This window comes from Triticum dicoccoides, chromosome 2B (genome assembly GCF_002162155.2).
Source record: "Triticum dicoccoides isolate Atlit2015 ecotype Zavitan chromosome 2B, WEW_v2.0, whole genome shotgun sequence".
Classification (NCBI taxonomy): Eukaryota; Viridiplantae; Streptophyta; class Magnoliopsida; order Poales; family Poaceae; genus Triticum; species Triticum dicoccoides.
Genome location: NC_041383.1, coordinates 73235157 through 73256535, shown reverse-complemented (window position 1 = coordinate 73256535; position 21379 = coordinate 73235157). Strand labels below are relative to the sequence as shown.

The window sequence follows — 21379 nt, the reverse complement described above, 5'->3', positions numbered from 1 at the left end:
AATTCTAGCTCGTCAGTGGTGTTTGGCCGGCGAGGAGGTGTGCAGCTTGGTGGCTCTCCAGTGCGCGGTGGCTCTTCGAGAGGTGGGTGGGCCAGCGGAGGTGCTATGCGTGGGGGTGATGGTGGTGTTGGATTGCTCCGGGCGAAAGCTTGCTCGGCCTTGCCGGCCGGCAGCGTCGGCACCTGTGGGCGTCGAATAACCTCCTTGGAGGCGTCGTCGTGGAGCCCCGCATCCTCCTACACCCTCGGATTCTCTCTTCGGATGAAAGCCCAAGGCCCTGCTGGGTCGGGCGACGGCGTCGACAATCGTCGCTTCCCTCTTTGGGGTGTCGCCTTGAAGAGCTTCAAATCCCGTTTGCACATTCCATGTGCTGGACGCTCGCGACATTGTGGTCGGCTGGTGCCCGTCCGGCGATGTGGATTTTGGCGCGGCTTCTTGTGTGGCTACAATGGCAGTTTCGAGTGGAGCAGGCTTGCAGATGGGTCTTGGTAGTCGGTCTCTTCCGGCATGTTCGAGGGGTCGCCATGCCCCGCTTTGTCTTCCTGAAGTCAGAGCTGCTGAGGAGGGGCCCTTGCGGTGACGATGACACGAGACGGGTAGTTAGCTCTGGCGCTGGCTCGGCACAAGCCCAACGCTTTTCCCTTGGGATGCTCGTTGATAGAGTCGGAGCTGTCTGGTCGCCGACGCGTGTGGCTGACTGTTTGGCATCGGCCGGCGCATGCCTCGACACTTGTTTGCGGTGAGGGCTTCTTCGGCGGTTGTCAATGATGGAGTCAGAGTCGCCCTCGCGGAGGTGTGATAACGATGACGCCGGGCTGCAACCTCGACGACGCTTTTTCTCCTCAGCAGCGTGTGTGCATTCTTGTGCGGGTGGCCAGGTCACCGTGTGTCCTGTGTGGGCATGTGTGACGATTTTTGCCAGGTTTTCCGTTAATATTAACCGGGCAGCTCTCTTCTTCTTTATTAATGAGATGAGACAAAACTTTTGCCTCCGTTTTAAAAAAAAATCAGGAGCATTGCAGACATTTGACAGTACTCATGATTTTTCTACAGCATGGCAAACAAACAGCTAGCTTCTGAATCTCAAAACCCATTGGATTCGTTGCGAGTTGTGAATCGATCGCCAATCGCCTAGTACGTACCTGGTCAAATAATCTAGAAGCGCGCACATGTATATAGACAAACTAAATGATCCATAACTTGAGTTAACCAAGCGTCATAATCGGAGACCAATGCAAGTCGCAACGAATCCAATGGTCAAAGTCGTCGCACGTCGCTACTACTAGTTTCGTGCAGAAAAGGTTTTCTTCCTGTCACAGTAGTAAAAGGATGTGCCTAGACCACATGCGCCCTATCCACTAGGATCCACATGCTGTCCACGCAACTGTCCACCACACGCGCCTAGGATCCGAGTCAAGTCACCTTAGTTAGTGTTTCACCTTCCTCCAGCTGCTCCGTCACCGGCGAGCTCCATATACGCTGGCAAGACAAGAGGAGGAGAGCAAAGCCCTGGTGACTCGGTCATCCCTATCGATTCTCGATCGGCTAGCACCTTGGTTTGCTCCGCTCCGGCCAGATTTCGGCTGAGCATCCGTACGTACGAGCCAGGATCTGTACGAGGTAGCATCTAGCCGGTGAGCATCTGTAAGAGCTAGCAGGCTCTCATAGTTTAACTAATTCTTTCATGCATGTACCTTGCAGACTCATGGAGGATGACCTTCCTCTCAAAAGAAAGAGACTGGAGGAGGACCAACGTATGCTGCAGCGTATACTTGACGGAGCCGACGACCCAACGGATCTACCATTACAACTCTTAAAGGACATCACGAATGATTTCTCTGAAGGCAGAAAAATCGGCCAGGGTGGATCTGGAGCGGTTTACGAGGTACACTTCTTTACCGTTTAGTTAGAAATTTACTTATTTTTAAATAAATATCCTAATCGAGTCCAGGAACACACAACAGGGTGTACTAGGAGAACTGATTATTGCCGTGAAGAGGATCTATGTAAACTTAGATAAGCTTGATGATGATGACAAGCAATTTGGTCGTGAGTTTAGTAGCTTGTGCAACATGAATCATCAAAATGTAGTCCGGTATCTTGGCTTCTGTTCTAACATACATCAGAAACAGATAAGAAACTCTGTGTCAGGAGAAATCACCTTGGCTAACGTGAGAGAAAGATTGTTTTGTTTCGAGTACATCAGCAATGGAAGCCTGGATAAGCATATTACCGGTACGTACCATCTCATTTCATTTGGTGCACCTCTACTCTATACTTGTTACTTACCTTATTGCATCCGTTCTCAAACAATTAGGTATATAACCCCCTTTTTCTATGTATATATTCTTCTGCAGATGAATTAAGAGGCTTTGAATGGGAAACACGTTATGAATTAATCATCGGGATTGGCAAGGGCCTGCGTTATCTTCATGAGGAAAAAAGGATGATTCACATGGACCTTAAACCGGAAAATATATTACTTGATAATCAAAATTACAAATATATAGTTCCAAAAATCACGGATTTTGGTCTATCAAGACCAAATAAAAACTCGCACACTGTAGGTCAACTTTACGGAACACGGTAAGCTATGCATAAATAAGAAGAACCCCCCAATTGAAATTTTTCTATCATTACGGTCCCGCATTTACTTGTGTCATAATACATCACACGATCGTCTTGTCTTTGCAGTGGATACATGGCTCCAGAATACAGGGAAGGTAGCAAAACTACACCTGCGTGTGATATATATAGTTTGGGTGCCATAATCAGGGAATTGGTAACAGGGTGTATGGAAGTCCCTTGCAAAGATAATGTAAGGGTGATTTCTCTCACTTGTTCGCATAAGCATGCATTTTATGTTTGCACTTTAATATGCAGACTACCCTACTGAATGTCCTATCTAATATAAACATCATGTTTCTGAATGGACATATTTATACAGTAAGATTTTGGTATTATTACAAATAATAATCAACATTTGTTTAAGTGCAGGTACTTCGAAGGTGGAGGCATAGGTGGAGGAAGCCACCGACGTTATTGCAATACCAGCAAGTGACTAGATGCATTGAAATAGCAGGATTTTGCAGGGCAGAAAAACCAGAAGCTAGACCTTCTATATTGAAGATAATCAGCTTTCTGGGTGAATCTGAAAGCACATATGGCCAGGTAAGCTAGCCAATTTAAGACACCTTGTAATCAAACTGTGGAAAGGGAGAATAGTTGTAAACCAAAATCTTGGGATTATGCTAACCTAGCAAGCTTATGATTAGCTAACCTATGTATTTGAATCTGGAACCATGCAAATTAACACAACCTTAGAGTTGACATAATTGACCGTTTAACACTTCATAAAACTGTTCTCCTTTCCATAACAACAATCCTACACCTACGAAACAAGTTACGAAAGGTTACGTAAAAATTCCTTTGATAATTCTCTTCGGCCCCCTAATTTTAAGTGGGGTGGGCCCCTCCTTCCTCCATCTCAATCACAATCTGCCATGTGGCTAATTACGTAGCCTTTCGTTAACTTGTTCGTAGATGTAGCATTGCTCTTTCCATAAACACTTCTGCTTTAGTACAACCCCCTTGAACACATCAACGGTGGAGATTTCATGATACCCCTTCATAATAAAGGGTACGATGATAAAAATCCATTAGTGCTCTGGGGAGCGTGCGCTCCTGCACGCGAAAAATACATTTCAAAAGGTGAAAAAAATTCAAACAAAATTTTGGCGCATACATCTTGATATTACATGTGTGCACGTCAAGTTTTGGTGAAAATTAATATTTTTTGTGGCTAGGGTAAAAAAGATGAAAGAATGTATTGTGAAAAACACTATTCAACATCGGATTTTCTCTTTTTCACAGGCAACACATAAGTTGTCGGTTTTTCGCGAAACGAGTTTGTGAGCATGTACAATATTGAGAAGTATGCCCCAAATTTTTGTTTGAACTTTTTTGACATTTCAAAATATGTTTCAAACACATTTTAAAAACCAGGAGCGCGCGCTCCCATGTGCCAAAACGTCACTCTCGGTCCTTTTTAAAATACATGTCGCTATCCCACCAAAAAGTATACGCCGGCTGGACCGGCCCACTGGTGACGGCTGTAGAATGCTGCCCTTCGCCGAATTACACCTTCATAATAAAGGGTACGATGATGCTTTTTAAAATAGCGCGGTCGTTGGATCAAAACGCTGCGATTAGTAATCGCGGCATAAAATACTCAAAACCGTCCAGATTCCTTACGGAAAGATTAGTGCCCATATTTGTGGCTAGCGCGTCCGGCTCCACTTCTCATGTTATTTAACGGAAATGACTAGGATCACCCGACGAATAACGACATGCACATCCACCGCCTTCGTGGCCGTTGAATATGATTTTAATCAGATGCCTAGTGACAACGTATTACCCAGACTAGATTTCGCAACTGGGTCATTATTGCATTTCCTACACCGCAGCAGTTGTTGTGTTGCGGGATCTGGACCTGGATCCCGACAAGAGCAGTGGCCACCTGTGCTCCTCCCGAGCTCCCCATCAAGGCGATGCCTCCTCGTGCTGCTTCGACCGCCACCACCGACGCTTGCTGCCGGCATGGGCACCACCGCTGCGGTGCGCCCGAACTCAAGCTGCATCCGCCATCCTAGGAAACATCGGCGTCTGCATCCACCATGAGGAGCTGCGTCCATCCCCCGTCGCCGCTTGCTGCTCGCTATGCGAATTTCTGCAACAAGGTCTTTGTTGCCAAAAAAAAGTTGTAACAACACCCCTCTTACAAACAAACGAAATTCCAATGAGACGTTTGTTGCCAAAAAAAAATTGCAACATGTCCTCTGTTGCAAAAAAAAAAAATTGTAACAAGACATCTATTGCAGAAATAATCTGCAGCTTGACCTATGTTGCAAATTTTCCGCAACATAACCTATGATACGGAAATTTTCTGTAACACGCATGTGTTGCGATGGTAGAACGTGACCCTCAACCGCTTAATCCGTCAGATCCGACGGCTCGCGAGGCGGCAGATCTTCTGAAAACATTCACCGGCTGACGCGTAGCAGCTCCCGTTAATGCCTGTAATTGTTATTTAATGCCGGTAATCAAGGCTGCTAGTGATGCGTGCTAATCGTGGCTCCATGCCCAATCGGAGGGAAAAGCCAACGCATGCACTCGCTGCTGCATGTAACGCCACCGTGTTTTACTCCAACGGTGTAACTGGAAAAAAATTAAAAGCTTCACGTGACCCCTCGTGCTTGGTTCGGTCCTTAATTAACGGACATGCGCTTGATGTCCTAATAAACCCGGACAGAGGGAGTAACAATGTAGAATCTGAACACTTTTTTAGTTTTTTCAAACATTTGTTGGCAATTCTGAATAGATTTGTTAAACTCAAATGATTTTTAAAATCCAACAATTTTTTAAACAACTTGAACACATTTTGTCATTTTTTAAAGAATGAACATTTTCAAGAAAAAGTTCTCATAGTATCGTTTTAGCTTACTAGAACACTCTATGTTGAATAAGGTCTATTTTTAAACATACATAAAATGACCTCAACTTTTACTAGCATGCCCACATTAGGCATCTATGACAAGTTTGAACGAATTCCGACATTGTATTGCAAATTGCATCATGTGCGGCTATTTACCGGTCATTTTTCACCGAGAAAACTCCAGAAAATGAAAAATTGTCGAATAGTCAAACAACTTGGCCTGTCACATATAATTGGTCATATAAGATCATGAAAAATTTGGGTCCATTTGACGATGCCGAAAAAACATGCTCTCATACGGATCCTTCTGACCTACCCGGACACCTCACGTTGAACATAATCTATTTTTGGACATAAATAAAATGACCCCAACTTTTGTCAACGCGTGAGCATGCCCATAGTAGGCATCCATGACAGGTTTAATGATTTAAGTTGTATTACGTCCGACCATTTGTTAACCATTTTTCATGAAGACACTCTAGAAAATCCAAGAAATTTTGAAAACTCCAACAACTTTTTATGGTGCCTTTAATTGGTCATGTAAGCTCAGGAATTTTTTTTGGATCATTTGACGATACCGAAAAAACGTGCTTTCATACGGACCCTTATGGCTACCCGGACACCCTACATTGAACACGATCTATTTTTGGACATAAATGAAATGACACCAACTTTTACCAGCAGGTGGGAATGCTCTTGACAGGCATCCATGCCAGCTTTGAGCGAATTCCGACAACGTATGAAAGTTGCGTCACGTCCAACCATTTTTCAATGAGAATACTTCATAAATGCAAAAAATGTCAAAAACTCAAACAACTTGGCATGTTGCCTTGAAATGGTCATATAAGATCATGGGAAAAATTCGGGTCATTTGACGATGCTGAAAAAGGTGCTCTCATACGATCCTTCTGGCCAACCCAAACATGGTCTATTTTTGGACATGCATAAAATGACTCCAACTTTTGCTAGCAGATGGTCATGCCCATGAAAGGCATCCATGCCAAGTTTGAACAATTTTCTGACACCATATGCAAGTTGCGACACGTTGAACCATTTATCGTCCTTTTTTGACCAAGAAAACTATAAAAAAATACAAAATATGTAAATAAAACAAAATAATTTGGCATGGTGCCTCGAATTGGTCATACAAGCCAATGAAAAAAAATTAAAGTCATTTAACAGATGTCGAGATACAACGTGCTTTCAAACGGAGCCTTGTGGCCTACCCGACACCCTACGTTCAGCATGATGTTTTGTAGACATTCTTGAAATGATATAAACTTTTGCGAGGTGGGTATGCACATGGTAGGCATCGAAGCCAAAAAAATACTCAAAATCGTAATTTAAACAGGTACTTAAAATTATCATTTTAAATATTCCATGTTTTACAATTTGTGCCGGTTTCAAATTTTCTTCAAATATTTTAGAAATTGTTTTCTTTTTAAAAATATTCGGAAGTTCAGAAAAACAAATCTCACAAAACCCAAAAAATTTATGGAAATTTAAAAATGTCTCTGTTTTTCAAGTTTGTTCACAAATTCAAAATTTGTTCATGTTTTAAACTTTGTTCTCAAATTACAAATTTTTTGGGAGATTTTCATAAAATGTTCTAGTTTGAAAAAATCACAAATTCAAAAAATATCTTCGTAATATTGGAAAATGACATAGTTTCCAATTGTGTTCCTGTTTTAAAAATGTTCGAAATTTCCAATAATGTTTGAGTTTTTGAAAAATGTACAGAATTTTCAAATTTTATTCACATTTTACTCAAAAACCTGTTCTTGTTTTCCTATATGTTTTTCAAATAATTAAAAAATATGTACGGTGCCGCAAAGAAAGCGCTATATTGAATATTACCATTACAGTCAATTCTTAAAAGGTTTGTGCTTAACAAAGTCACCAGCAGCCGTTGTTTGTAGTGACTAGCTCCGCTCGTTGGCAAGGTTGAAGTCCCATAATCGATTCTCACCTACTGCGCTTGCTTGTCTCTATTTTTCGCACTATGAATACAATGTGAAAAGTGAATATTACCGTTTATACGTTTTGTGTGGGCGTTGTACCGAAGCGGGAATGATGGCTCCAGAATTTAGCAGACTCAAGTGTGTTTGGCAAAATATTACCCTTTATACGTTTTGTGAGGGGTTGTACCGAAGCGGGACTCGTCGAGAAAACGAATTTAGCAGACTCAAGTGTGTTTGGCAAAGATGGACCAAATGATGCCTCCAGTGTTGTGTTATTAGTTGAGATCTCCGATCCTTCTCGTTGCTATTGGAATACAGTGTGAAAAATCAATATTACGCTTTGTACGTTTTGTGAGGGGGTTGTACCGAGACGGCAGACTCAAGTGTGTTTGGCAAAGATGGACAAAATGATGGCTACAATGTGCTGTGTTATTAGTTGAGTTCTCTGGTCCTTCTGGTTATTGGTGACATCAACTAACTAGAAAAATGGTGCCATCAGTTGTATTTGTGAAATTCGTATATATTTATATGTAGAATGAAGTATGCTTAAAATATGGTACATACTACCAAGAATTAGTATATATACTACCTAAACATTCTTATATACTATATACTACACATACATACACTTCGATATTATAAATACTACCTGAAACTTACGAAACAAAAGTGGAGTAACTACACCCGGTAGTAGGGAAAATTTGTCCCATTATACATATATACAAGCTCAATATATATACATCACCATCTAACACATATAGCTCTTTCATCGCAGGTAATCCCTTGTTTAGATGAAGATGACATGCTTCGGATTAATCCGCTCGAACTACGGCTGCCTTCTGAGCTGAAGAACGAGATATCGCACTCAATTGAGCTAACCAACGATACAGTTAATTGCATTGCCTTCAACATCCAACCGCCAAGCGTAAAGTACATATCGCAACCAGTGAAAGGCACTGTGCAATCAAAATCCAAGTGTTATGTGAAGATAACAGTGCAGCCACGAGATGCTCGTGAACATGACGATACTGACAAGTTCATCGTGCAAAGCATGAAATGGAGCGAGGGTCTTATAGAAGAGGATATCACAGAATGCATATCCCGTGCAAAGGCCGAGAAAGTTGTCGATGAGGTGGATTTGATGGTTGTAAATGAGCCCACGAGGCCCCAAGAGAATTGCAGAGCATGCTTGGATACGTTTTAGTCCCATGACTAAAAGTAGTGGGACTAAAACTTGCTAGTCTCATCCATGCTTGGATCCAAATACTAAAGAGACTAAAATCTAGTTATTAAGCATTTATTATCCTCCAAACCCTCCAATCCAGAACTAAGGAGAGGAATTAAATGAGGAGAGAGAGAGCTAATACATATTTTAGTAGGTTTCCCATGACTAAAAGATTTTAGCCTCAAGACTAGTCCTAGCCTCTCTTTAGTCAGGGGTGCTTAGAACTTTAGCCTCTAAAAGAGACTATTTTTAGTCAGACTAAAAATAGTCCCTTGTATCCAAGCACCCTCGCAAGCGTAGAGGAGACACCAACACATCAGCTGAGGAAGTTCCCGAGGTGACTAATTGTGACTCGTCTTAATGTGCTTGTATTTATGTTTTGTCCCATTCTCCTGGACAGTTTTTGACGAATTAATATATGTTCGCCCAGTTGAAGAAGAGAAAGATTGGCGAGTCTTCTTCTGCAATGGGAAAACTTGGTAGCAGCCGAAAAGCAGAGGCAGCTTGCATGGTAAGCTTAGTACTCCAATAATCACTATTCAATAATCACTATTCATAAAATGGCTTTATTTTAATATAGAAGTACATCATTATTCTGCAGTACAAATTCTACCCACCACAAAGCTTTTCACGTACTTCTCCTACCAACACGATGTACCTAGGGGAGGAGGGGCACCGAGCTGTGGATCACACAAGGGGGGCTATGGGCAGCCTGCTTGACAAGCTAGGCAAGCTCGTCACGGAGGACTACAGTCTAGATACGACCATCAAGAGTGATATCGAGTCTTTCTCACAAGATCTGAGAAAGATGCACCGAGACCTCCCAAAGCTGAAAAATGATTATGAGGCCAAGAACTGGGTTGACGAAGTTAGAGAGTTTGCTTATAACATAGAGGATATGGTCGATAACTTCCTGGTGCACATCGTGCCTAACTCCAGTAGGAGAGGCTTCAAGGAGATCATGCATGACAGTGTAAAGCTAGTGCAGAATGGCATGACGACTCACCGTCAGATTAGTGACGTGATTAGAGAAATCAAGGCCAATGTTAAGACTCTGGACAAAAGGAAAGAGAAGTACAACATTAATGTCAAAGGTGATGTGGATAAAGCAGCTACCAAAGCCGCCATTGACGACCTTCGGAATTCTGCTATACATGAAGAAGATAAAGAACGACTCGTTGGCATCAAAGCGCCAAGAGAGGAGATAATAAGGCTACTTAAGAAGCATGGCAATGTACCAAATGAAAAGCTCAGGGTAGTCTCTATCGTTGGAATGGGAGGATTGGGCAAGACCACGCTTGCCAAGGCAGTGTATGACAAATACAAGCGTAAAAGATACAATCCTAAAGTGTTTGTTCCAATGGGCCGGAATCCCGATGTAGAGACTGTTTTGAAGAACATTATCTTTGAAATTAAAGAGGATTTCAATGCAAAAGGGTTGAATGTGGGACAGCTCACAAAAAAAGTCAAAGAATTGCTTCGGAATGAGAGGTACATAAGCAAACTACACTATACTAGTCGAATGCCCGTGCGTTGCCACGGGAGATATCAAAAAATAATGATGTAACCAATCAAATCATTGCACTATTCAATGTTTGATGTGCTTACTTTGGGTATAAGATAATCTGATCGGTTTGGTTATAGCAAATACATTATTTATTTAGGCGTATCATAGAAGTTCTATGATCGCTAAGTTTTATGAATAAGTTTTTTATGATGACTTTCAAAGACTAAAATTGAATCAGAAACTTAAGTGTCAACTCTATTACTTTTACAATTCATTTCCTTGTCCGCGTCACACCATTTTAATTGCGTCGCAGACAAAAGATTTATTGAAGCAATCTGTTACCTGGTGTAATTGGCAGTGAAGATCATTAGGATTCCATGTACAGTCTAGGTACATCGGTCAACGCCATAAAGATTAGAGGCACGTGCATGCCACAGGAAAGAAAAGTTAATGACTAAATTTGGCAGTTTATTTGAAACAAAATATTTAGATATTAAATGACGCCAATAAATAGTACTCCCTCCTTTCTAATACTACTTATCTGATTTTCATCTCACAACTTTAATAATTATTATCACTTATTGTATGTCTACAAAATTAGTATAAACATATATGAAATAAAATTGTTTTGCATGAAAAATAAGACAATACAATTTATACATGTCCAATGCATGTACTTTTGTATATAGAAATGACCAAAGTCGCAGAAGCAAAGTCAGGGACATTATATTTCATGGAGGGAGTACCTAAAGCAAAAGTATGCTTCATGTTTTGCTTAAAGGTATATGTCATCCCCTTGAAACATGAATAATGACTTTTGACCAACAGAACCATATACCAAATCTTTCATATGCTTGGTTACAATTTACAAAATATAACAATAACACACCTTCCCTTAAAAAAACAATGGCACACCAAGATAGATGGTTTCTCCTTTACAGTAGCAAATATAAGTAGAAGGTAAAGAAGCCTTATATTACAGCGTCATGAATACTTACGCCAGTATGAAGCTGTCCATCTAATGGCTACACAACTCTTTGATCTGGTTCACTAAATTGGGAAATCAAGAAGTTGAATTTTCTTTTCAGTTGATCCCAAAATATTTGCACAAATCCATCAGTTAATTAGTGAAACATGATCCTGATCATCATACCTTGAAGGCTAGGAGTAATTAAAGGGAAGTACTTAAGGAATGTTAAAATCCTAATATGAAAGCTTAAGAGCGTAGCAACATATCTACAATAAGTAGCATTGACGGTCCAATATGAAAGCTGAGTAGCATATCTTATCTGTTTTGTTGCACTTGTGAAAGATTAGAAAACCGTATTTGAATTATAATGATAAACTCATGTATAACTACATTATGAATGTTGGCACTTATGTAAGAGTACTAAGAGTCAAACTCATTCAATATGTTTGAAAAAAATGGAATGAGAAATTTGAAACGTGAGATCATAGATGATGAATCCGCAACAAGTCCCCTCTCCATTTTTACGAAGCTCAACAATATGGAATGGGGCAACCTCAAAATCTGCAAAAGATTGCTAAACAAATATTAGAATCATTAGTGTAAACGAACATATAAAATGTGTGATAATGTAGCTAGCTGTTTTATCTCTAGGAAATAAAGACTTTTGATGGCATGAGCATATACATACAGAATGTAATATACATATATCAAGCAAAGAAAGTACGTACTATGATCTTATATTAATATTCCATGATGATATTTTATCATTATCATTAATAAAATAGCCTGTAGAAAAGTATTCTTTCTCTTGGTCAGACCATGCTATACCCATCAGTACTTCCATTGTTAGTGAATAAGCACTAATCATAACATGAAAGTGTAGGAACAAACTTGTTTTGTTGACCAGAAATAAATTACCTTGTTCTTCTTGCTCACCAAAATCTTCCCCTAGATTTTTCATCTTTATCTGCACAAGTCATTCTTAGAGCTACAGGATGCATGAGGAAACCGTAGTCAGAGCTAGAGGATACAAAGAGGAAAACTACATGAACACAACGTGTCCTGGGTCCTCTCCTGCCACCCTGGCTACTGCTGCCCTACACTCGTGCGCACGCCGCTCCGCAGATGTCCCAAGCATCGACCACGTGCCCCAGCCGCGCCCTCCGCTAGCCCCACGAGCAGCTGGCAGCCGTCACCGTCGCCCTCGGCTGCGATTCTGCGAAGCTGAGACGAGCGGTCTTGCCCTGGCCATCAGCTTTTGGGACTCTGATTTTTTGTACGCACAGGCACAGAGGATGTTCCAGATATATGGGTTGATACTTCTGTTGTGGTTTTGCCTATCATTATTACTCTTACACACACATAGCCACATGTGCTTTCAATCTTATGGACACCAACTTGTGTTCTAATTTGACCATGCAGGTGTCCAAACGTGAATAATAATGCAGAAGAAAAATAGGTTGAGGAACAGAGGATTGCGTGCCTGCAGCTTGAAGAGCGACTTGGGGGCGTCCTGGCAGTCGGGGCGAGTGGGGCTAGATCAATGAGTATATCCGCATCGTTGTAGCAGGATGCTAAGAACATCATCCCTCCAGTTCATTCCGATCCCTATCGGCCAAATTGAAGAAAATCGATCCAAACGACAACGATTGGGACGTCAGACCAGATGAGGGTTGATCACCAGGCAGAGACGGATCATGATCGAGATGCTCTGATTCATCTCCTCATTAATCTGTGTGATGTGTGTTCCAGAGAGAGAGGGAGAGAGAGAGAGAGATTACCACAACGCAACATGGATAGACATAGAGGAATTAGACCATCGTTGTGCTCTCTTTCTCAGGCCACGGCTACTCCATTGTTCCCTGGCCACTCATGCTCTCTAGAGACATGGGAAGCGGCTGGCGCTGTGTGAGGGCGACGGAGGGTGCCGGTGGATCGTGTATTGGCGGTTGACTCTGCCCTGCCGGGGCTCGCAAACTCCATTGGCCACATCGACTGACCCCGTTCGCGAGGCGGAGGAGCAAAGGTGACCGCCCGAAGGAAGGAGGAAACAGGGGTGTGGTGTGGGCGTGTGACTGCAGATGGAGAAGGGGAACCAGCGGCGGAGCAGACGGAGGCCGTTCGTGAGAGGAAGTGAAAGAGGAGGGTCGTGGGGGTGTTGAGCGGGCGCCTTAGGGATCGTGGGAGCGTTTTCTTTTTCTTTTTCTTTTTATCTTACCTGAAAAGTGGGAATCATAGGGGGTGGGAGGCTGGTTGGTTGTGAACGTGGATTCTTTTCTAGCGATCTTTTAGGTGCGGGATTTCTCGAGGGGAGGAGCGAAGGAGGGGGATTGAAGGAGGTCGAACCATCACGACGTTCGATCCCCCTTTAATAGTAGAGATTGAAGAATTCAGCTTAAATATTTTCTTGATTACTTGGCACCATCTAATTTGCATGCATATATGGTTGTGGCATTCAATATAAGGCATACCCTTTTGAGTTAAAAAGTCATAAAATTAAGTGGATGTAAAATAACCTTTTCTACTATTGTTTGTAGGATATATATATATATATATATATATATATATATATATATATATATATATATATATATATATATATATATATATGACAATCATGGTTGCACAATAGTTTATTCTACATCCACAAAAAAATGATTAAATAATTTGATTTTGCGACCTGAGTGGGGGGATCGTAAATCTATGTGTACCAAATGTAAATTCTTTGCCAAAGCATTGTTATATATGGGGACCTAAGCACGAACACTCATCAATCACAATTTAAGATTCTTATATATGATATTCTTACCTATATTTTCGGACTTCTGTTTATTTTTTAGTGCGAGTATATAAGATATTATGTATGTTTGCATACCAATCCTAAATTCAAATTTAAATAACTATAACAGCACCAAGGATTATAGTAACCTATTTTGCACCTGTTGGAGATGTAACTTTTGTCTATTGCATAGCTAAGGGGCTAATATATATTACGGATGACTTGGGGTACAAGGAAGGAAATATGCAGAAAACCCGTTATACAATGGGGAAAATATGCAACACTATAATCTACTCTAAGTCTCAACCCCCCACTTGTCTTTGTTGCATAGCCCAAGGGGAAAATGTATTTTACACATGACTTGGGATATAATGAAGGAAATATGCAGAAAACCCCGTATACAATGGGGAAGGGGAAAATACACAACACTATAATCTACTCTAACAACACCTAGGGTGCATACGAGAATACACAGAACAAAATGAGTGTAGGAACCCTCCCGTATATTAGAATGTCTTTGTTTACCATATCATTGATTCTATAATCATGGAATAGCTAGATTCCTTTTTATGTCTGGACACTGATCCAGTGTCCACAGCAGCTATAGAAATATAGCTAACCAAGAATACAAACGGCACCATCCATCGTTGCTTTTCGTCGCAACCGCATCATTGCAGTTCATAGCTTAGGGTGGATTTTAAAGCATAATATCCAAGGATCCATACGGACCGATCCAAATAGATGTTGGTTGATACTATTGAGTATTGCTATATGTATGTCTATTTTGGTTCCTTTTTGAAAAACGGTGTAAGCCTATTAGTATGATGGTTGTTAGAAAAAGTCCAGAATACACATCGTGACTATGGGACATAGCAAAAAGATTAAAAAGCAATGCAATTGTATCAGCAAAATGTATCTAGGTTGTTCAAATACGTCAACGTGATTGTCATGTCTTCGAGGGGAAGAAAGAGGTTTTGCAAGTGGACATTGATGCTTTTTAGTTTGTGGAAGGGCCATTTAGGACAAATTGCACTACTGGCTGTACCTCTGCCTAGGACAGGCGTTATGTGTATATCACCGTATAAGCTGATCCAGAATCCACTATTGGGTATGCTTAGCAGTACACACGGGACAAATTTTACCTTATAGATAGGGTTCAAGCGGTGCCCCCGAGAGCGCAAAATGCACACTCCAATTGTATTACACTCATATAAATATCACTTCTTCGGTACAACCCCCTAAACACATCAACGCACGAGATTTCTTCATACCCCTTCATAACAAAGGGTAGGATATCCTTTTTTTGAATGCCCCGAACGTATATGGGGTGGGAGACACCCTCAACTGGGCCGGCCCATTGGTGAAGGCTGGATAGAGGGCGACGCGAGATGTAAAAATTTACAAAATACATGCCGCCGCTAAGAATCGAACCACAGACCTTTATACATGAAGTTAAGAGGCAAAACCTATTTGGCGCCGGTTAAGGGCAATTTTCCTAACCGGTGCCTGCAACCGTGTTTGGTGGGCTGGCCCGTTTATCTGTTTCCAGGTTTTTCTTTCTTCGGTTTCCTGAAAGGCACAAGAAATTTGTGCGGAGTGAGTCAAACGCAAGACTTCCGGTTTCAAGGCGGAATGCAGTAACCACCCTGCCACACAACCTCCTGTGACATTTTCTATCTTTCTCGTTCCTTTATTACTTCTAATTTTTCTTTCCTTTTTTCATTTTCATTTATTCTTCTTCCTGGCTCGATGAACTTTCTCGTTCCTTTATTAGTTCTAATTTTCCTTTCCTTGTTTTTCTTTACCATGTTCTATTTTATTCTGGGGTTTTTCAGGAAATCAAATTCGTGTGTTTAAAACATGGTCTAGTTTTGGACATTCTCGAAACCATCCCAATTTTTGCTAGCAGATGGGCATGCGCATGGTAGACATCCATGCCAGGTTTGGACGATTCCAACACCTTATGCAAGTTGCGTGACGTCTGGCCATTTATCGGTCATTTTCACTGAGAAAACTCCAGAAAGATGCAAAAAACTGACGAAAAACTCAAACAACTTGGGATGGTGCCTTGAAGTGGTCATAAAAGTTCATGGACAAATTTGGGGTCATTTAAAGATGCAAAAAAAGCACTCGTATATGAACTCATCTGGCCTACCCGAACACCCTGCATTGAACATGGTATATTTTTGGACATGCATAAAATGACCCCAAATTTTGCCAGCAGGTGGGCATGCCCATGGCAGACAATCATGCCAGGTTTGAATGATTTCCGACACCATACGCAGGTTGCGTCATGTTCTGCCATTTGTCGTCCATTTTTCATCAAGAAAACTCCATAAATTGCAAAAAAAAATAATGAAAACTCAAACAAATTGGCATGGTGCCTTGAATTGGTGATATAAGCTCATGGAATTTTTGGGTCATTTCACCATGCCGATAAAATGTGCTCTCATACGACCCATCTCACCTACCCAAACAACTCCCGTTGAAAATGGTTCATTTTTTGGACATGCATGAAATGATCCAACTATTGCCAGTAGGTGGGCATGCCCATGGTTTGAATGAATTTTGACACTATATGCAAGTTGCGTCATGTCCGAGCATGTATAGCCATCTTTCATCGAGAAAACTATAGAAAATGAAAGAACTGTTAAAAACTCAAACAACTTGGCATGGTGCCTTGAATTGGCTATTTAAGCTTATGGGAAAAAATTGGAGTCATTTAAAGATGTCAAAAAAAACATGCTCTCATACAGAGCCTTCTGGCCTACCTGAGCACCTCTGTTGAACATGGTCTATTTTGGGACATGCATGAACTGGCCCCAACTTTTACGAGCAGGTGAGAATGCTCATGGTAGGCACCCATGCCAGGTTTGAATTATTTCCGACACCCTATGCAAGTTGCGTCACATCCGGCCATTTATCGCCCTTTTTTTTACTAAGAAAAACTCCAGAAAATGAAAAATTTCTAGAAAACCAAAACAGCTTGGCATGGTGCCTTGAATCGATCATAAGTCAATGAAAAAAATATTGAGTTCATTTAATGGATGTTGAGAAACATGCTCTTAGTCGAGCCTTCTCGCATATCTAGGCACCCTATGTAGAACATGGTTTTTTTTTGGACATTCAAAAAAGGGCGTCAACTTTGGTTAACAGGTGGGCATGCACATTGTGAAGATGCAAACACTTTTTCAAATTTGCCAACATTTTTTTGTATTTGCGAATAACTTTTGACTTTATTTATTTTCTAGGGCCTAAGCATTTTTTCTTCTCTATTTTTCTGTTTTTCTTCTCTTTTTGGTTAATTGATTTTCTCCTTCTTGAACTTTATTATTCTTTCTGAAACTTATGCAAAAAAAATCAGTATTTTATGAAGTGTTCCTTTTCAAAAAAAAATATAAATTCAAAAAATGTACATGATTTCCAAAAAAAAACTTTTTTCTAGAAATTGTTGTGAATGTTAAGAATCTTGCCGTTTACAATTTTTTTCTCAACACTCTAATAATGTTCATTTTCCCAAAATGTTGGAAATTTAAAAACATGTTAGTTTTTCTAAATTGTTTGTCGTTTCCCAAAATGTTTGAGTTTTTTTTACAAAAAATCAAAAAATGCTCGTGTTTTCCTATTTTTTTCATTAATTCCAAAAAATATACGAGAATTTCAGAAAATATTATTGTTTTCTGAATTGTTGCTGTTTTCAAATTTTTCTCAAAACTCATAATATGTTTAGGTATTACTTAAAATGTTTGAGGTTTTGAAAAATTTCTCAGAATTTCCAAAATGTTCCCATTAACAAGTTTTGTTCTGTAAATTCCAAAACTGTCCGCGTATTTTTAGAAGATATCTAGGATTTCCAAAAAAGGCAAGGTCTTAAAAAAATTGATTTTTAGAACTTTTTTAGAGTTGTTGAAAAACAATTGTTGAATTTTTAAAAATTACTCGCATTTTTAGAAAAATTATTCACAATTTCCAAGAAATGATAAAAAAATCCAAAAATTGCCAGGATCATGTGTTGTAGTTAAAGTGGCACGCTCTTTATTTGCTACCAATGTCTATCAGGTTGATTGGTAAGTAGCTGCTCTTTCTAAGGTGGGGCTGCAGAGTTCGAATTCCTGGGAGGTCGTCCGCTCCTAATTCTTTTTTTAGCGACATCGCTGCCGTAGGTGCGAGCGCTACTGGTGCCACCTTCCTTGGCCGGCCCAATCGGTGGTATGCAGAGGGTATACATTCTAGCGGGCAACCTGTCATACGTATAAAGTGGGTATACCATATCAAAAGTCCATATTGCCCTTTATACGTTTTGGATGGGGGGTTGTATCGAAGCGGGACTCACTAAACAATATAAATATAAGTATCATTTCTGTATATATTACTCCTCCATCGTCTTAGGCTACTTCTTTTTTTGTCGCATGGTATGAGCTTATGTCGAACCAACCTTTTCTTGTTTATGCAGAGACCAGGTGTAAGTATCATTCTTGTATCACCTTCATATGACCTTTTGAGTTAATCAAAAATCCTCTTTATGCAAAATGATTTCACTATCACAAAGTACTCAAAATGCGGGGAAGGGGTTGCTCACAGTGCACAGCAATGTGGGGTGGATAATTTGTAGGTTTAGACTATATTTTAATACGTACTTAAATACATCCACTTGTTATGGATATGCTTTACATAGATATATAAAATTATATGACCATCTGCCAACCGTACTAAGATTTCACCAGTACCTTGCTTTTATATGTGTGGTGTTTCTTGCAGATACCTCATAGTAATCGATGATGTATGGCATTCCTTTGAATGGCGTGTTATTAAACCTGCTTTCCCAGAAAACAAAAAGGGCAGTAGAGTGATAATAACAACTAGGGATCATGATATTGCGCTTGAATGTTGCCATCCTGAAAATGATTATGTTTATAAGATCAAACCACTCAGTGACGAAGACTCAAGAAGACTATTTCTTGCAAGAATGTTTGGACCCGGAAAAGATCACCCTGATACACCCAGAAAAGAAGAGATTTCAGAATATCTTCTTAAAAAATGTGGAGGTATGCCACTTGCTATTAATAGCATAGCAAGACATCTAGCTGGTAAGGATGAGGCAACATGGGAGTACGCATGGAAATGCTTGGTTGATATGACTCAAGGAGATGGTCTTAAAATCACGAAGCAGATATTGGATCTTAGCTACATACATCTACCTGATGATCTGAAGACATGTCTGCTTTATGTTTGCAAGTATCCAGAGGATCGTGAGATAGATAAAAATGATTTGTTGAGGCAATGGGTAGCTGAAGGTTTCGTTAGTGCAAAGGGTCAGCTGGATGCGGAGGATGTTGCTGAAAATAACTTCAAAGCACTCATCAGCATGTGTATGATTGAACCTGGGAAGATAAACTATAACTGTGAAGTGGTGTCCTGTAGAGTACATGATCTAATTCTTGATCTTATCAGGTCCAAATCAAGTCAATTGAATTTTGTTCATGTAATTGATGGTTTCAAAGATGTGTCAGGGCAGCTCCGTCGGATCTCAGTCCAGTATAGTGATAAAAATGATAGTATAGTTCTTGAAACAATCAAAGGGTCACTATCACATGTTCGGTCAGTCTCACTTTACCGAGGCTTACTCATACATGATCTTCTGGTGTCCAAGTATGTCCGAGTTCTACACCTTGAACATCCGGTATTTTCCATAGGCGCCGTCCTAGACCTCACCTGTATCAGTGGGTTGTTTCTCCTGACGTATTTAAAGGTTGCATGTTCTTACACTGAGTTGAAGCTACCTGATAAAATTGGGCAGCTACAACAATTGGAGACAATAGATCTGAATGGAGGTGTGTTCGGAAAATATCCATCAGATATTGCTAGTTTGCCCCGGTTATCGCATCTCATATTTGGTGGACATGTGGGTTTAGCGTTACCTGACGGGATTGGCAGGTTGAAATCCCTGCGCACCCTAGAAGGTGTAAGTGTGTATCAAAGCTCGGTAGACAATATCGAGGGTCTCGGAGAGCTGACCGACTTGAGGAAACTTGAGTTCTATTCATACGTTATTGAGCTGGAAAAAGTGACCAATATGCGTACAGATGCCTTGCACTCTTCCATTTGCAAGCTTTCCACCAGCCTCAGAATCCTTGATTTGGGACAAGAATCAGGTGACATACCATATGTCGAAGGCTGGAGCAGGACACTATTCCCTCCAGGGTCTCCTATTCGGAAGCTCGATATGTCCTACTGCAAATTTCAAAGGTGCCCCAAGTGGATTGGTCAGCTCCACCACCTCTACAGCTTAAGTATTGGAGTGATGGAGGTGGCTGATGGTCTCAGTATCGTTGCAGGGTTGCCTTCACTTGCCTACTTCCAATTGTATGCTAGGCATGAACTAGAGGAAGAAATTGTGGTCGTCCCTGGCAGCGGGGCATTCCAAACACTAAAGCACCTGAGTTTCCACTGTCCAAAAGCGTCACTGACCTTTGAAGCAGGGGCTATGCCCAAGCTAGAGAAGCTTGACATATTGTTACCTTACCTCATGACTCGCCAATTCCTAACTGTTGGCATCGAGCACTTGCCAGCTGGCACCCTTAAAGAAATCTGTTTAATTGTGCCCTCAGGCACGACAACTGCGATGTCCCAGTTGAAAAGAGAATTTAAGGCACATCATCCTAGCGCTGACATCGTCATTGACTTTGAAGATGATGAAGGTTATGAGGCAGACGACAATGAAGAAGATTATTATTGTGGTGAAGACGAAGAAGATGACGAGGTTGCTTATCAAGTGAATGGATCTCAAATTTCATCACAGGCCCAGGCTAACACAAGGAAAGATGAGCTAACTGAGGCGCAGCAATATTCTGGTAGGATGAGCATTAATACCGATGTGCCTCCAATGGCAGACACGTCGGTGGATCTTGCGGTCGGATCCGAGGAGCGGCAGAGCGAACGCACTCAAGATTTGGCCGTTTGGGAATCCTTGCATCTGCCTTCTACAAGTCCGGTTGCCTCTTCTTCGCCTTCCTCCCTTAATCTGACAATAGAACTCTGCTCATCGCTGGACAGAGCCGAGCCCATGGCTAACTTTCCTGTTGACATCAACAATGACTTATTTGTTCAGCGGGGTAACAGTGTCATGCTGGTTAATGCACTGGGGCAATATCTTGATCTCAATCAGGCTCCTCTAGATGAAGCAACAGACAGCAACAGTTCAAGATGAAGATACAGATACATACGGCAGCTACTCTCTGTTTCATTATATAATTTTTCTACATGCAATTAATTCGGCCCACCTCTGCAACTCATGCCATAAATTGTGCCCACTTGAAATGTCGTTTCTTTCATGTAAGATCATTGGACCCTGTTAATGTAATAGCACGGATTTAAATAACATCTGATATTTTCTTTAGGAGCATCAACTATTCAAGTTGCATACATGCTGCGGCTTCATTATTC

At 40.9% G+C, this 21379-nt stretch overlaps 1 protein-coding gene across 1 annotated transcript; it reads left to right on the top strand.

The window, feature by feature from the left end:
• The first annotated feature begins 1373 nt into the window (after positions 1–1373).
• On the top strand, positions 1374–21143 carry LOC119360501 (disease resistance protein RGA5-like). The gene is made up of 11 exons (XM_037626115.1): positions 1374–1620; positions 1702–1885; positions 2127–2235; positions 2358–2586; positions 2695–2818; positions 2998–3171; positions 8231–8652; positions 8957–9017; positions 9111–9191; positions 9282–10171; positions 18695–21143. Exons 2-11 carry the CDS (start codon positions 1706–1708, stop codon positions 21141–21143), a joined length of 4719 nt encoding a protein of 1572 aa, XP_037482012.1. The 5' UTR covers positions 1374–1620; positions 1702–1705.
• Positions 21144–21379: the final 236 nt, after the last annotated feature.

Coding starts and splice junctions, on each gene's coding strand:
- LOC119360501 (XM_037626115.1), top strand. CDS start 1,706: ATGGAGGATGACCTTCCTCTCAAAAGAAAGAGACTGGAGGAGGACCAA. Junction 8,653..8,956: donor TGCAGAGCATGCTTGGATAC/GTTTTAGTCCCA, acceptor ATAGTCCCTTGT/ATCCAAGCACCCTCGCAAGC. Junction 9,192..9,281: donor AAGCAGAGGCAGCTTGCATG/GTAAGCTTAGTA, acceptor ATTATTCTGCAG/TACAAATTCTACCCACCACA.